This window comes from Halyomorpha halys, unplaced genomic scaffold, assembly GCF_000696795.3.
Source record: "Halyomorpha halys isolate HHAL.00 unplaced genomic scaffold, Hhal_1.1 Scaffold672.1, whole genome shotgun sequence".
Taxonomy (NCBI): domain Eukaryota; kingdom Metazoa; phylum Arthropoda; class Insecta; order Hemiptera; family Pentatomidae; genus Halyomorpha; species Halyomorpha halys.
Genome location: NW_027110600.1, coordinates 53868 through 71398, shown reverse-complemented (window position 1 = coordinate 71398; position 17531 = coordinate 53868). Strand labels below are relative to the sequence as shown.

The 17531-nt window shown below is 30.1% G+C and overlaps 1 protein-coding gene across 2 annotated transcripts in view; it reads left to right on the top strand.

Annotated features, from left to right (window-relative positions):
* Pex5 (peroxin 5) overlaps nucleotides 1–17531 on the top strand; it is a 53983-nt gene that overhangs the window by 30250 nt on the left and 6202 nt on the right. Inside the window, exons 1-5 of one of the 2 annotated variants that reach the window (XM_014427789.3) lie at nucleotides 11155–11375; nucleotides 11539–11731; nucleotides 11800–11994; nucleotides 14650–14783; nucleotides 16862–16988. In XM_014427789.3, the coding sequence (XP_014283275.1) occupies nucleotides 11579–11731; nucleotides 11800–11994; nucleotides 14650–14783; nucleotides 16862–16988 (609 nt within the window). In that variant the 5' untranslated portion in view covers nucleotides 11155–11375; nucleotides 11539–11578. Of the gene's footprint in view, nucleotides 1–11154; nucleotides 11376–11538; nucleotides 11732–11799; nucleotides 11995–14649; nucleotides 14784–16861; nucleotides 16989–17531 lie in introns of those variants that run through there. The other variant, XM_067048762.1, reaches the window with a different exon arrangement.

The window sequence follows — 17531 nt, the reverse complement described above, 5'->3', positions numbered from 1 at the left end:
CATTAGTTGGGTCGTTGTTTACAGAAAGTATACATGTGTCGTCAGCGTATGTTGTAGATAAATTTAAAAAAAAAAAATCTTAAATTACATCACTTTCTCTCAATTCAGTGGAGAACTGTTGTATAATCTTGAAGCATCATACATCTCAGTTGAATCTTAATTCATATTAATTTGTCGATCACAGGATTTAAGTGGATTGCCCTGAGCCAATAGGGTACAGATAGTAGTAGTAATAATAATAATAATAATAATAATTAATAATAATAATCTTTATTTATTCTGGGATTGACCCCTTTAGAATAAAATACAGGCGTCAAAATTAGGCTTTAGAGTCTTAGGAGTAAATTACAAAATAGAGATGAAAGCACTGATTAAAACTATTTTAATCATTTAAAAAAAAAAAAATCGAGTTACCTCGGTTTTCTCCTGTAGTTTCAGTTACTGCCGAAAAGTATCAGAACGCGACAAGATATAAGAATTTAATAAGAAATAAGAAATTAAAATTAACATTTTTAATACCGACCATTGTTTTATTTTTTTTATACAAAAAGTTCTGTTATATTTATAGACGAATATATTGTTTTTTCATATTTGATTGTATCATAACTTTATAGCATATATTTAGGATAAACGCCTGATAATTGAGGTTTTAAACAACGTAGATAATGCTATGTGTGCTAAAGATAGAAAACTGTTTTAAGATAAATTTTCAGTCTGGGTATGTACTTCTTATCAGTGTGATTAAAAGTATTATTTAGTTATCTCTTGAATGTTAAAGTATTTCCCTACATAACGAATTAAAAGATTTCCGTTTTTATCTATTATCAAAACCCATAATGTATAAACTATTATTATATCATTATTATCATGGCATTGAGAATTATGCATAAAAATTAGAAGAAAATTAAACAATTTATAATAATTAATAATGCTTATTAAAGTACTAGCAGTTAAAAACTTTAAATAATGTGCATATCATTTAGCATGTTTGCCGTAATTCATACTTGAAATGATAAAACAAAAATTACAAGACTAAACAATACCCATTGATACGAATTTTGACCCACGGTTCCAGAAGTCAAATTTATATTTTTTTTCCACGTATTTAATAGAATAAAAAGTTATTTTCACAGATAAGGTTTGCTTAAGATGATATTAGAACGATATTTCGGATTTAAAACAAAATTTTCGATCGCTACTAAATAATTCCAAAACTAAGCCTGACAGAATACCTGGTCCTATTATTTTCACGAACTTATATATAGTAAGGGAAATTATTGTGGTCCTGCAAAATTTGTGCCCAAAAACCACCAAATTACTCATCCACACGCTTGCGCATGGGCGAATTTGCTTAAATTTGGCAAACGTCTAGAGGCACCTTAAGAGAATGGATCAAATGAAGTTTTTTAAATGAACAATGACTATTACTGATAGGATGTATCATTTAAACAACTACTTCGTATAATAGCGGTCAATGTTTACCAATATACAACCTGAGTGCCATTATCAGTAATATGGGTGGGGCCAAAACCAACAATTCGGCGCCTTTGTTTTAGTATAACTGGTAATAACCGGATTTTAATTGTTTTCATTAATTGTCGGCTTTTCCTCAACGGCTAAAGAGGAAATGCGAAAATTTATTTTTTAATAAATTGATTTCATTTTCTCAACTTAATTTTCACTTCCTAAAATTTTTTTCTAGATTTTCTCTTTAGGAAGTCTGGTAAGTCAATTCATAAAAATTTTTTGAGGTTAAAAAACTTCCAATTGAATGTAATTGATATTAAATTATCATATTATAGTACAACGTTTCGGGACCACTGTCCCATATTCATGTACTTCAAACCTAAAACAATAATAAACTATCATAACACAACAATCTTCATCCTAATTTTCACGTTTTAGTTCCTTCAAAGTTATTACACCCATTAAAAAATAAACATCGTTTAACTTATAATATTTAAGTTGTTTTATTTTGTTTAAGATATGTTTGATAACCTAATTATTATTTATTTCTAATTGGTTTAAATAGTACGCTCAGTATAAACAATCAGAAATGCGGATCATCACTAGATAAATAAATATAAACGCTAGCCCATATAATCAGAGGGTTATGAAATGTTTGTTGTTCTCATAATATCTAAACCTAGCCATCGTATCTGATACACCAAGGGAGGAGATAAACAGCCTTAGGACCACTTCTAATAAATAACATGAGGAAAAATTAATGAAAAATATCTCTCACTTCCTAGAAGACTTCTGGATAGCAAACAAGAAATATCGAACAAAAGAAGGAAATATCTTGGAAATAAATCTCAGTTGCTGTCACTTATTTCTATTTCACTGTTTAACATTTTAATTTGATTCTTCAATTTGATCTGGTACTGAATCCAAACCGTCTGATCCCTAGACATGTTCCTCACATCAATAATTTTGAATTGAGTTGAATTGATGAATCAATAATTGAGGTTTTATGTTTAAAGATTCGTAAAATCTAAAATTTAAAAAAAAATATCCGTATACCTTCCTTTTTTTTATTTTTCTCTGAAATTACTGGGTTAGATTTTTCGAGGTTTGGCACCATGTTACAGTTCAACTCAAGATGATCCTCGAAATTTGTCATTACTACAGACCGGGTTTTCGTGCAATTGCATCTTTTGTTACCTAGCTCTAAATTCGACCAAACCTTGACAGAAAATCGTATCATAAAAAGATATTCAAATAACACTAATGCGGAGTGTTTTTGGAATATTATTAACCAATAGTTTCGAATAACTTAGAAAAAGTCTCTCAGTATTTTATGAAAAACCTCAGTGCTTATTCCTATTCCACCTCATGTACTTCATTCTTCTATCTTGCTTTGTTGAGAGTAGTAATTTTTTTTTTATTATTATATTATATGAGTTATATACATTATTATTGCAAATAAAAAAATTGGTCTGCTCAATATCTATATCCCTATAAATTTTTAATCAGACTTATTAAAGTTTCCCTGTTTTGAATTATCCCTTGTTAGTTTTTTTGGTTGGTGGTATATTCACATGTAAATACATAGTTAAAAAGCTAAGCGGAAAAACATGCTATTTTAAATTTTATTGGGAAAAAAGAAATTTGCCTGGAAGAATATTTTTAAATACTCATTTCTCCATTGTGGCCTTACATTTTTCTGAAACTTAAAATTGAGGTAGTTTGAAAAATTGAATTCCCACTTTCACAATAGGAATATAAAATCATTTAATTCAATTATCTTTCAGCACTTCAAAGTTTACTTTTTTGATCAGAGTAATTTTTAATGTATGTTTCTAAAAATTTTGAGAGCGTAAACTATAATTTGTTACAAATGAATAACAATCCTACGGTAGTAAATACAGAACATTGCCGGAGTTTATTCAGTGCTCTCCAGCCTGAGGCCTTCCCTCATAATAACTGTCAGTATATAATTAATTATCTTTGATAATTATTGTTCTATAGTTCTAGATAGGATCATATGAAATAACTCAGAGTATACTAATACTATCTGGTAGGTCCCTACTGAATTTTAAACTAGCATATCAATTGAGTATAATGAGTCCAAATTATTTGGGTAGCGAGACTAAACTTTCACTCATTAAATAACTTGAGTTAACAATTCTTAATACTATTGTCAATTTTAATAAAGATAAAACACAATTATGATTTAAATAAATCTGAACCGAAACTATGCAGAGATTTTAAGCAAAATTAATCAATGAAAAATATAGTTTAAAATTTATGTTGATAATTATAATTAACCTTCATATGAAGTCCAATAATAAAAGAAATAGGAAATTTAACCAAAATAAAGTTCAAATAAATAAATTATATACCTGGCCTGAGTGTGGTAAAGGTTACCAATATTGTCGTAATAAAGTATTATAATATAAATTGACTGTGATTAAAATTTAATGAGATGAATAGATATAATAGGTAATTAGACATAAGTTAAGGATTTTTTATTAATAAAATTATATGAACTCCCTATTGTTTTAATGTCTCATAGGGTTTTAGTAGTTTTAATTACTCATAGTAATTTTCGACTGAAATTATTGACTTGACCAGAATGGCCTGCATAAAGGTTTTTAAAATTGATATGGTTTTAAAATTGTATTTAAGGTATGATAATTTATTAATAATATTGTTGTTTGTTAAAAATCATGTGTAAAATAAAAGCTGTATTGTGATTGATTTCCTTGAGGATGACCGAAACGTTCGACCTATAAAAAAATATAGATTATTTTAAGACTTAAATTCGAAAAAAAATATTTTATTCAATCAATAATTATGATAATAACATATTAAGAGAAAAACAGTTTTCGATTCATCATAGATAAATGAATTTTGTTCATTGTTCATTTGAAAAAAAATAAACAGTTTTCATTGTTAGCAATAATATACAATGTATTATACAAAATATTGAAGAATTGTAGGAATAACTAAAGGAAAAATATTTAAATCCTATTCGAACGGAAAATGCTGAGATCGCATAACTGCCTCTTTATCTTCTGTTAAACTGTTGTATTCTTTAATATGTAAACATTTATATTTTTAATTACCACCTCGAGAAACCCTAAAACATGATAATAATAAACAATTTTTGTTCATAGTTTTAGCCTCTCATGGTATTTTTTTCTTTCAAAATCCTCGAAAATAGCGTTAACTAACACGAGCTCACTGACTTACTGAAAACTTGGTGACGTAAGTAAATCGGTGAGTGAAACTTGAGTAATGCGCACACCGCACCTGATATTTTGTTTGTCACTTGTGCCACAAGGTAGAGGTATGTTAAATTTATATCAAATCTCATTGGTTTTCCTACACCGGTCCAAATCATAAAAAATAATAGTAAATTATTGATGAGGTAATTAAATCATTACCTAATTGTTTATGTTGAAAATTGTAACACATACATTTTTTACTTGTTTGTCCATCTTTATCTACGTCTTAATATTGCTTAGATATTACCTGACAATGATGAATGAGTGTAAAAGATATGTAATTTGATATCACTAATGATAATATTGGCAAACACTCGAACCGTTGAACTGATTTCTTAGATTACGTCCAATCAAGCCGCTCTACAAGATAGTTTAATTAGCAAATTTCAATTGTGTCTTAGCTTTTAAATTCGCTTTTGAGTCATAGCCCTAGTTTTTCATTGCATTAGTTTCTCAGACAAATCAGTACTTCTACACAGTCATATTAAATTCTTTATTCCTTTAAAAAAAATAAATAATTAGAACCAACTGTATTATACCAGCTACCTTACCATAGTGGCAATTGACGAGGAAAGTAGAAATGCCTATCAGCCAACTAAAATTTATAACTGTATTAAAGAAGTATATAACCAGTAAGTATGCTGTTGGTTATGTTACAATGGCATTACAATCTTGTGGAGAATCTACCCATAACATTTCTAGAGTAAAAAGTTTCGAGGCCATCTTCTTTTCAGACGCCTTGGTGGTTTATCAAGAATTGTAGAGGAAGAAGGTCAGAAACTAGTGGGTTTGGGTTGTTAGGAAGTTTATTATGGAAGGATTGATGCCTGGTTCAGGTTAAATGGGCAATATATGAAACAATGAGGTCCTTCTGGATGATTTTAATTGTGACAGAGCAAGGAGCTTTCAGAATTTTGGATTACATATGAGTGAAATTAAATGACTTACTGAAACCCCAAAGTCCGTAAATCCATGTAGGCCTTATAATGGTCACGTGAATGAGTATTTTGTAATTGGTTGGAGGTTTGGACCGTTTGCCTAGTAACTATTGTAATAGTCGGAAACGACTAGCAGTTTCGTATTTTTTTCTGTTCATATGAGGTTACAAGTATGTAATATCTCCTAATGTCTTAGGAAGTGAACGTGTTCGACAGGTATAAGTGAAGTATTATTAAGTAATACTGTCGGGTAGGAACCTCACAAACTTAAGTTATGTTTTCCTGAACAAGTAGGAAATTCTTTCTTTTATTTTTTTAACCGGTAGAAAAACAACTAGTCTATCGTGCAAGAGCTAATTGGGTATAAGATTTTTATGGACATGCCGTATTGAAACGTTAGACTGTATTTTCATTTGACAAGTTTCTAAATAATTTAAATACATAAATTGTTTTTCTCCTTGTAACTTTGTATGTTGTTATGTATCATCACTGTATTAAATAGGTTACCATCATAAACCAAAAGCTGAAGGGGAGAAAAACATTAGTTATTCGCACCAATTTTTTATTACTTTAATGAAAACTATATACAGTTAAGGGTCTAAATTGATGAGTCTGCCAACCATGGTAAGGAGAAATAAAAAAATTACGGCTGTTCCAAAAGTTACAAAAATTTATTTTTGAGTCCTTCCAAGTAAAGAACATGTTTTCTATGAAAAAAAGGGTTTAATTTTTACCCAGACTATAAAAAAGATATAGTAAATTTCATTAAAGTAAAAAGTAAATATTGAACTATTTAACGTCTACGGGCACTGATATTTATTTTATTCAAGAAATAAATAAAAGTTTTCATTCGGAGCTCTATTTCCTTAAAACTATCGACAATACTGAAACACTTCATTGTACATTTTTTAAAGTAGAGTAAATATTCTAAAATATGAGCTCTAATAGAATTCGTTAAGTTCCATATTTTTTTTCAAAAAGCAACATTGTTTTCCAAATAACGAAAAATCAATATTTTGTGAACTTATATGGAAAACATGGAAACCAATCCTACACAAATACTAATTATATGCTACTACAGAGCACATTCAAGTAGCCTTAATTCGGATAACAATAGGCATCAATACGTCTAATGGTTCCTGAGTTATAATTTATCATAAACCAAAAAATATTTCCGAACAAAAAAGAAATCAAAATTTTTCTACATTATTTAGACGAATATTATTGAAACTGCTACTTCTCTATCCCAGCGACTACTCCTCAATCGAGAGGTAATAGCCAAAATAAATTCACAAATTATTGATTTTTCATTTTGAAAAAAAAATGTTGTTTTTTGGAAAAACTATCTCGAGAACTATTGAACGTAAGCTTCTCTATTATGGCTCATATTTCACCAAAATGTTCTATTATGTATTTTAGGGTGGCAGGTAATCATCAATTTCAGCTGATAGCTATATATAGTTTTCATTAAAGTAATAAAAAATGTGGGGGAAATAACTTCTTTTTTTTTTTTCTCCGGACTCTTAGACTATAAATACGAGATCCGCCCCGACAGACTGAAATTGAGATTCATGATGGTGGTCAAAGGATAGTTTTTTTTTAAATCTACCAAACCCAGTCAGCGTGAGGGAAATTTCGTACGTAGGGGTCACCCCGGGAACTTACTACATCACTATGTGAAAGCTCCTACAAGCAAATACCCTTTTTATTTCTGAAAATAGTTTGTTTATCTGTTTACTTTAAATTCATTAAATAATTCCACGTTTTAATTTAGTGTAATTTTAAATCTTCATTCGAAAAAAATGCCGAAAAGAAATTGTATCTTTATCAATTAACTTCAGCATGTGTACTAGTTTCCTTCATTGTGTTAAAACTCAAGGAATGTGATCGGCGCTGAAAGTGAAATTCAGAATTTTTGGAAAAGTATTGGGCTAAAATTTGTTTGTTGCATTGGATTCTAAAAAAAAAAGTTTTATGGCAGAAAAAGATAAATTTTTGACCAATGTCTTTATTATAAACTTCTCCTTACTTCCGATCTTCCATATTTTTCTGAATTGGTTTTTTTAGTTTAAAATTTGAGGTAATCCAAGCTATATATACGTAATAATTTTTCTATTATACCATGTGTAATAAAGCTGGATTGCTACCGAATTACGATAGAAAAATGTTTAATTTCTAATATTATCTAATTAATTATCTATAAAATTACCTAATTATCTTGTAATTTGTGAATCCTAAAACGAAATATTGTTCCCTTCTAGTCTGGCTTAATTACATAACAGTTTCTAGCTGTGTTTAATCCAGAAACGTGGCTGTTCTAATAAGAAACAACAAATAAAAGGACAAGATACATATCAATGTACTGGGACTTTCCAATCAGTAGGAAATACAACATTGTTTGTTTTATTATGTCCGCTTGATAAGAGAAAAGAAACCACATAGAAACAATATATTATCAGTATTATCATATCTTCAGTATTTTGATATGCAAATCATTCATGGCTTGCTCGTCGTGAACATAAAGCAACGGGTTTCATCAATTTAAAACTAATAGTTCGATTGCTAGAAAAACAAACATGCAGTATTGGATTAAAGTGAATCAACTACCACTGTTTTTATTTATATTGCCTATATAAAAAGATTTGCTGTTTTTATACATCATCAGCAGGATTGCGACATCTTGCTTAAGTATACCTTAAAATTTACATATTTACCTTCCCTTAACACAATTATCATTTTATAAACGCTCATTTAATTAAAGGGAATTCCTTAAGAACTTTCGTTTTCTAAATAACATAGCCGACATAAAAGGATAAGGTAATAAATGAGTTTTCATAAAAATTTATAATTATTAAGGAAAGCGAAAAATGTACATTTGGAGGAAAACGTAGTAAGGTCTTCCTTAGGAACGATCACAAAAGTGGCTTTTAAGGGATCCTTATAAAGAACATCATCAAATGAATTATTTTTTCTGGCGGGTTGTTTCGATATTTTCTATTCTTCTTCTACCTAAAATATTATCAAACCTAAAATAAAAAATTAATGTAGAATAAATTTGCTAAAATATGAGTCCTAATAGAGCTGTTTACATACAATAGTTCCCGAGACACAGTTTGTCGAGGTGGGTTCGTTTCTTTCTGATTCTGCTTGTCTAGAAGGCCTCGGCAATGCGTGTTCAGTTTATAAAGGTCAGGTAGTTAACAAGAAGATGACTAGATAGGATTAGACTAACGGGTAGCAACCGCTGTATCTTAGAGGATGGTTAACTCGTCCTATCCGGTGTTATTCCTATAAACACGAGGGAGGTATGTAGACCTGGAGGGTATCTAGCTGCCAGAGTCATGCAGGAAGGTGCCTTCGTCCTGCCGGGTACTATTCCGACAGAGGCGAAGGAGGTATGTAAGCCCGAAGGGTAGCTAGCTCCCGGAGCTTACGAAGGGATGACAGATAGAGGAGAGAGATCATGTCAAGGGTGAACAACCATTTAGAAATCAGGATCAGCTACAAACCGAAACTAACTCAAGAAGAGGCTGCGGATCGGTTTTCTGGTGGATTAGAGTTGAACTTCTTGTTCCTCTCGCTACAAGTTTTTTTTAAAAAGCAACATTTTATGAAATATTCACTAAAAAATCAGCGGTCAGTGGATTTATTGTGGGAATAATTAATTATTAATAGAAGAAACTATATATAATATTTACTCCACTACAACAAACATACAAGTCAAAAACTGCTTAAAATGTAGGCCACTACAGAAGAAGGAAACAGTGCAGGACTAGAATATATATTCATCCTAATAACCATAAATGAAATTCAGAAATAAGGGTTATGAAAAAAAAAATAATATTTACTCATATTTGACCAAAATAAAAAACTGAATATCTCAGGAACTATTAGCGCATACACATCTATTAGCATTCAAATTAAACCTACTTAAATGTACTATAGTTTATAATTAATATTTTCTGATAGTTTCCATGATATTTGGCAAATAAATTTACTAAATAACGATTTTTCGTTATTTGGAAGAAAAAGTTTTTCAAAAACTGTCTATCGGGAACTATTAAACATAAACAGATCTATTCGAACTCATATTTTGGAAAATTTACTCTACTTAAAGTAATGTGCTATTACGTCTTACAGTGTTGTAGAATATGGAGCAATGAATGAAAAATATGCGAAAATGTTAGGTTTTTCTAGAATAAAATGAACTTATGGGAGCGTGCATCTTAAATACTTCTACATTTATTTTGCCTCAACCCGTTGTAAAAATTCAACCATTTTCTGACAGAAAATAACCTATGATTTTTCTTGCTTGAAAGAACTCAAAAATGAATGTTTTGTAACTTCTAGAACAACCGCCACTTGGAATTCATCCTAACCATAACCTCTTGTGCCGTAGTCATGCAAAGGAAATATGTACATCATAACGCTCCATCCCAGGATGATACGAGGGAAATAAATAATTATCTACCACGTCCGAACTCGAATCCGGCACGTAGTGTTAGGACCACAGTCCCTTATTCAGCTAACCCGTTTTATTGGAGTAATAGTTTCCTTGAGTTTGCATATTTATATTCGTAAACAAAGAAATGACATGGGGAAAACCTCAAAGTCTAACACAATCTAATCCCATTTTACGGTATTTTAATAAAAAGAATTGATTCAATATGCTAATTTTTTTCTAAACTATTAAAAATCTTCCACTCTAAACCTAAGCGAGATTATATTAGCGGGAAACATTTCTTCAAGGTTTTTTCCTTTCAAACAAACGCTTTACCCAAAAGTTGTACTCCTAATTTTCACTTCGTGTAGCTGTGTATTATTCATAACTAAGCCATAACCAAATTTCCTGAATTTCAGTTCAATGCACAATGATTTAATTAATTACAATATACTGAATAAAAGTTGCCTAACACTGGCACATTCATTCATTAAAATAATTAGTAATTGTACTTATCTTTTGTAATTAATGCACGATTAGATCTTTTGTTTATAGTGAAATATTTCTTTTACATTTTTTGAAGACTGGTATTTTTCAGCAATTATAAAATGTTTCGTAACTTTATATCGGCTTTTACAACCGTGAATGAGCAATACATGTTTGTTATTTAAAACAAAAAGAGAAAAAATCTTAAGAATGTTTCATGTGTAAGATTCTATGCATCTCCTACAAATTCTCATAAGACAATGAACAAATGTACATATTTTAAGTGGCTGAGGTTGCGTTGGATAATGACATGTTTGAATTACAATAAAAAAAATTTAAGTAAGACGCTTCCCACCACAGCTCAACCTATAACTTTCAACGATAGAGTGCGTTAGAAACTTTTAGAAAATTTAACATTATCAGAGGATAAAAAGTCATTGAAGTTTATTTAATTACCTCTGAACAAATATTTCCAAGTTAAATACGATAATATTAATCAGAATATCACCCAACAGTAAGTTGGAAACACTGATAAACTCGGGAATGTAAAAAATGTCGATCATAATGGCCCTGGCTCTCCTCGCACAAGGTTGAATTATTAACCCTATCTACCATTGTTAAGGGTTTCTCTGCTTTGTACAAGTCATTATCTAAATCAATTTAGCAGTTGTTAGTATAGAAATGAGTGTTAACTGGGTGTGGAAAATTTTGAGATCAGAACATTATTGACAAATTCCTGAGTTGACATTGTCTATTTCCTCAACAATTTTATGCCAGGTAACTATTTTTAATGTCTAAGTGTCTTATCTTTTATTTTTTTTTTTTAATGTTAGAATGGATAGTTTTTCTCTGTTTGTTCAATTAACTCTCCTTTTTTTCTCCATTAAGTATAATCCATATTTAATTATTGTGGATCTAATAATCTATTTACTAATTACAGATTTCATCATATCATATTAAAGATACAATTTGTGTGAGCCATGTCACTTCGAAAACTTGTTGAAGGAGAGTGTGGAGGCACTAATTCTTTAGTTAGCCTATCTTCTCATTTTGTACAAGATAGAGGGTTGAAAGATGAAGGGTTTCACAGCTTTCCTCACCAAGACAGTTTGCCAAATACTAATGTGGATCAGGTTTGTAACCCCATCTACTATGTCTATGGGATTTGTTAATTTTATTTTATATTGTGGTTTATTTGTAGTTGGTGCACGAGTTTTTTGAAGAAACTAGTCATTCCGCTCAACCGTTTAGGATGGATTCCTTGTTGGCAGAGATGAGGGATCTAGAAAGTCGTGGGGCTGGACCAGTGAGATCTGCACCAATATCTCAACTTGCGATAGAAGGAGATGTCCAGGAATGGGCTCAACAATACCTTGAGTCTGGAAAAAGTTTTCAGGTAATTTTTTAAAACACATTTGATCCCATAGTTGTATTATGCGTACTTGTGTAAAGTGACTTCACTGCTTTATAACGTAAATTTGGGAATAATTTAGAGCTGATCAGTGCTCTCTGAAAGGGCAAGTCTGAGGGAATTTTTGAAGGACATTGGTGGTCCTTGAACTGGATGTTTGTCATCAATGTGAATTTTTCTGGAAATCAAGTTTTCTGAAATAGTTATTTCTCTGTAAATATGTGATAGTTGTTACTTTTCCATCTCAACTCTGATGTTTCATCATCACCTTCAACTAGGTTATTCATTTCTGGGGCTCAATTTTTGTGTTTACCACTACTAAATATTTAAGTTGGATCATTAAATCCTACAATTTTTTCCTTCAAATATTTTTATTTAAGCCATTATAGGTTTGAGGTCTAGTGCATGATCGAAATATCGTATTAATTTAAATGTTATTAGGGTGGATGTGACTTCACAGCCTAACACATTGTAATTTTATTATGTTTTTATCAATATAAATAGTTTCAGTTTATTCTTGTACTTTGTAATTATATTATTTCATAAGTTTTTTTTTTTAATTAAAAATAATTCTTTATTTTGGAAATTTTAATTATTCTAACTTTTTTTTTTAAGATTATTATTTACTTAGTGACATCAACAGCTATTAGACATCTAAACTAAGATCATGCAATACAATTATTGTTTTTGAGTAATGTGTTCTTTTTATTTTTGATCATTTAATTTAAGACATTCTGTATATTATCTGTATAAGTATATGTCCTCTTGTTATTTTCTGTCTTGTCAGAATTGGTGAAATGATGACTGGTTTAGTTTATTTTTATTTTAGAAAATTTATGTTTATAATAACCCAATTATATCCTTACAACTTACATCTATCGAGTTTTCACTTTTTTACATTGATTTATTTTTTAATTCAATGATTCAATTGCAAGTTAGTAAAGGGTTTGATAACTAAGAAATTACATTTACAATAGGTGCCCTTCTGCAACCATGAAGTTTTTACTACCCATATATGACCTTGAAATATCATGTAATATGCTGTAATATAAGATGGAACAGTACAACTTACTACTTGTTATATAATCTGATTAGATTAATTTTATTGTTAATTATTAAATCTTTTTAGTTTATATGACAATAGTACTATTAAAACAGCTTTTTATTCAGTATATTTTATTTCAATAGTTAATAAATATAGACTGAGTATCCTAATCAAGTGCTTTGTATCAATCAAGTAATTATCCTTGGCACTTACAACTAGGGCTGTGTGGAATTATCTACATATTTAATATTAATGGAATCTCTGAACATAAACCATGTTACTTTTATTCACATCTAACCTCCAACCAGTACATTCATCAAGAAGTTAAGCAATAAAAAATTTATTCCTGCTAATTTTTAATTATATTATGAGAGGTTGGTTGGGAGGGGGGAGGGCAGTGCACTTACTTCTTCCTTCTTATATTAATCTAGGGCCAGCTACATCTACAAATTTAATTATATTACTTAATGAATTGTGTTTCTGTGTTACTTTCAGATTACAGTTGTTTTATTAGATGGTCATGTATCTACTTTTCATGTCAATCACATATACCTGCTTTTAGGTTTCAACTTCAATCTTTGTTTATACCTCAAAATTCCTAATCATTATTTTAAGACTGTAAGAATGAAGTATAGCAAATAAAAAGGAAAATTGTCGACTTAGACCCTTACACTCAGGTTTTCCTTGATTTATTTACATTACTCTGCCTAGTAATTGAAGCAATTATTAAAGGATATAATTGTTCAATTTTAAACTTCTTTTTAAAGTAATATGTTCTAGCACATGTTTTATTTATATCTAATTATACTTTCTTTATTATTATTGTCCTTACATTTTCACTTTGACAAAATTTAATAGTCATGCATCCATTTATGGCAAGAGAAGGTTCCTTTAAATAAATAAATATTTGGAAAATTACATGTTAATATTTCAATATTGTAGGATAAGTCTACGGAAATTAATTGTTATTAAATGTTTTGTTCTGAAGGATTATTTTCAGGGTTAAGGTTTTGTTAAAGACAAAATAATAAATGTTCAAAGACTGAAACACAAATTATGTATTCAGTTACAGATATTGTTATACAATGTTTTTATTTACATATTTTATGAAGACTTTCATTAGTATCCATCTAACGGTCCTCTCACCAATCCTTAAATATTTTTCTTGAATCAGTTTGTTAATTATATTTCACTGCAATCTTTATAATCAATAAAAATTCATTCATTCATGAAGACTTTTAATAATTCATATGTTTATTGTATCATACATATTTGATTTATCTTCTTTTTTTTCTTCATAATTATTTACATAAATATGAAAATGTGTAAATGTTGGCTTGGCAGATTGGAACTTTTGTTGGTATAGAGAAAGTTTTTTTTAAAAAAATTAAACATTTTAGATTCCTGAATAGAGCTGAAATACAACTGTTTTTAATATTTTCTTTGTCTTCTATCAATTCAAATTATATAACTCTTTATTTCTTCTTTAATATTGAATAATTTTCAGCTCTATCCTCTTCACTAGCAATTATGTAAATTTTTGTTGGTTGCTGGTCATCTATTACTTGTTCTTATTTGAGATTCTATTTTTATAGGAAATTACTGGTGATGGGATATGGTCTCATGAAGACAGGCCAGACCCCTTCGATGCTGCATCTTTAGACTATGATTTAGGTTTTGGGCCAAGGTGGGCTGATGATTATTTGCAGAGGACTCGAACCCAGTCTTTGTAAGTATTTTAACTTCTTATATTATTTTCTATTACACTATCATTACGATTCGATTTTTCTGGTAATCATTTTATATATGTTTATCAATTACTTCTACTAGCGTTCAGAGATTAGGCAAATAGGCCTAAGGTTTCAGGTTTATGATATGTTTTGTGTATTGTTAAGGAGAAGTAGTGCTAGCTAGTATTATCATTTATACCTTAATATAAATTTTTGGGGTGAAAGAAAACCATGTTTTTCTGTTTTTCATTTTATCTTTTTTCATTATCCTGACTGGCAGTATCCACAATTATTACTCGATAATATCTTGATAGAAAATTGGCGAGAATTAACGATTCGATCAAATCACTTTTAACTCCAAGTTTCTTTTTATTTGCCCATTTCCTCTTATTCATGTAAAGGGTAAATAAAAAATATATTGTCCAGTAAAAATATGTTCTGTTCATATTTCGTACAACTATAAAAATAAAATTGGTTAAGAAACTTGTTATGATGAGTCGTCATCATTTGTGACCGCTTCATTTCTAAGGAATAATCTAATCCCCTTTGCTACTCTCCTGTTTGTCTGCTATAATATCTAAGCTCATCATAGCTAGTCGATAAGTTTGATGAAAGCTAAGAGCTGTGATGTTGCTGTTGAGAGAAACATACAATTTGTCCTTCATCATTTGTTAGGACTTCTTCATTTAAATGATCGTTCTTCACTACCTCTATTCTGCTCATTGAAGATTTGAGGAAGAAGAGAAGTATTATTTAGAGCAGGAGAGCCCAACCTTGCTATAATATGCACCACAACCTAAATTTTTTGATTTTGAATTGCGCCACAATTAAACCTCTTCCCTCCCCTCCCACTATCAATATAATATACTTACTGAAATCAGTGAAACATTACTTACATATTAATTTCCACTGTCTCTAATTTATTTCAGCTATTCAGAAAATTAATATTATAAATTTTTTTTTTTTTTCTATAAAAGAAATTGTATTTCTCCTCCTTTGTTCCTTTTAGCATTGAACCTTGACCTAAGCCACCCAAGCATCGTGATCCCAAGCGAACACTTTCATAGAGCACAAACTATTTCTCTTTTTTGTCAAAGCCTGGAGATGTGGTACACCCAATCGAAGGGAGTGTTGAGTGCCTTTTAAAGAACTTCCATGTATCCCACTCAGCATTCATACAGTATAGATAACTGAACAACTTCAGCTTTCTTTTTTTGATTGTATCTCTCAAGGCATTTACTCCAAGGTCCCTCTTATCCCTTGTTCAACCTGTTGTTCTAATCCAGTGCCCGTTCAGCAAGATCCAACTTTTAGCGGCATTGGTTGGTAACTAGCCTTAAAGGTGTGCATTTTGACATTGTTTTCCATCTCGCTTTTCCCCACCAGTGTTTAAGAGGTAGTAGCATAAATATTCAAACAAAAACCAAACTTACATGGTTATAATTTTGTAAAAACTGAGTTCAGAAAAATTTCCGACCATCTTGACCTATGCCTGTCCACCAATTGCCAGTTCCCTTCCACTTGATTTAAATTTTTTATTATTAGGACAATAATTCAGTTATTTGTACCAGATATACCAATGATTAAATTCCTTTTCATCCTAGAATATAAAGTTAAATTTTAAGAACAAAAAATAAATAATTTTTTAATTAAAATGAATTCCAGAATCTAATTCCTTATAGTGTGAGAGAGAGACAAGATGTTCGGTTAGTTGTAAGGCAGGAGGAACTCTCCTGGTGACGTTAGCTACAACATTAAAACAAGGATGGCAGAAACAGAATGCTATGCAGATTGACAGACAATAGTACAATTCAATTATGATAAAAGGTTTAGATTATTTCATTCCTAGTTTTGATGCCCAATAATGCTCCTTGTTTAGCCCATAGGAACTCATCTCTTTCCTAAATTGCTGTTAGCCGTAAGTCTGCATGCTTCCTCACTAGAATGTTAGCAGTATCATTCTTTTTCGTATCTCTGCGTTCAAGTTGAAACTTAAGTTACAAAGTGATAAGTTTCGTTTATAAATCCATTTAGGCAGTAACGTAGATGTTTCAATAGAAATGTTATTTGCTTACAGAGATGAAGCAGTTCCTTTGCCAGATTTGTCTAACTCTGAAGAGTACAAAGTCGAAGAAGATATTGCTGCCACTGCTGGTGAAATTCTTACTAACACTGCGCTTGATCCAAGATTTTCATATTCCAAGGTAATACATATTATGATTCTTTAATCTGTTGTTTAACTATAGTCTATAGTTATATAGTACTTTAACTAGTAACTATAATAATAATGTGTTGTTATTAATTAAGATGCTTTTATTCTGTTGATCTCAAAAGAATAAATAAGTAATTTCTTTCAAGGTAAAAAAAAAAGTTTATTAAATTTCTGACAAAAACAACACTGAACAAAAAAAAAATCCCACTGAAAAATTATGAATGCAAAGGTAAAGAACCTTATTGCTTAAAAGCTGAATATAAAATGAATACCTTGACTAAAAATATGTGAGGATTGACCAATAGGTTGATAAACGATGAAGTTGAAGTCAGTGGTAGGTATCTGAGTTGATTCCATCGTCTATATACTGTTGTCATATCCTATCTAGCTGTTAAAAAATGTACTATATATTCCCTAAAAGCTGAAAAGTTTCGTAAGAATATTGTTGCAAACTGCCAAAGGTGCTAGGTAATGTTAAACTTCTCCAGCAGTGCACTATCATCGAAGAGTTAAACAGATTATAGTTTCATATATA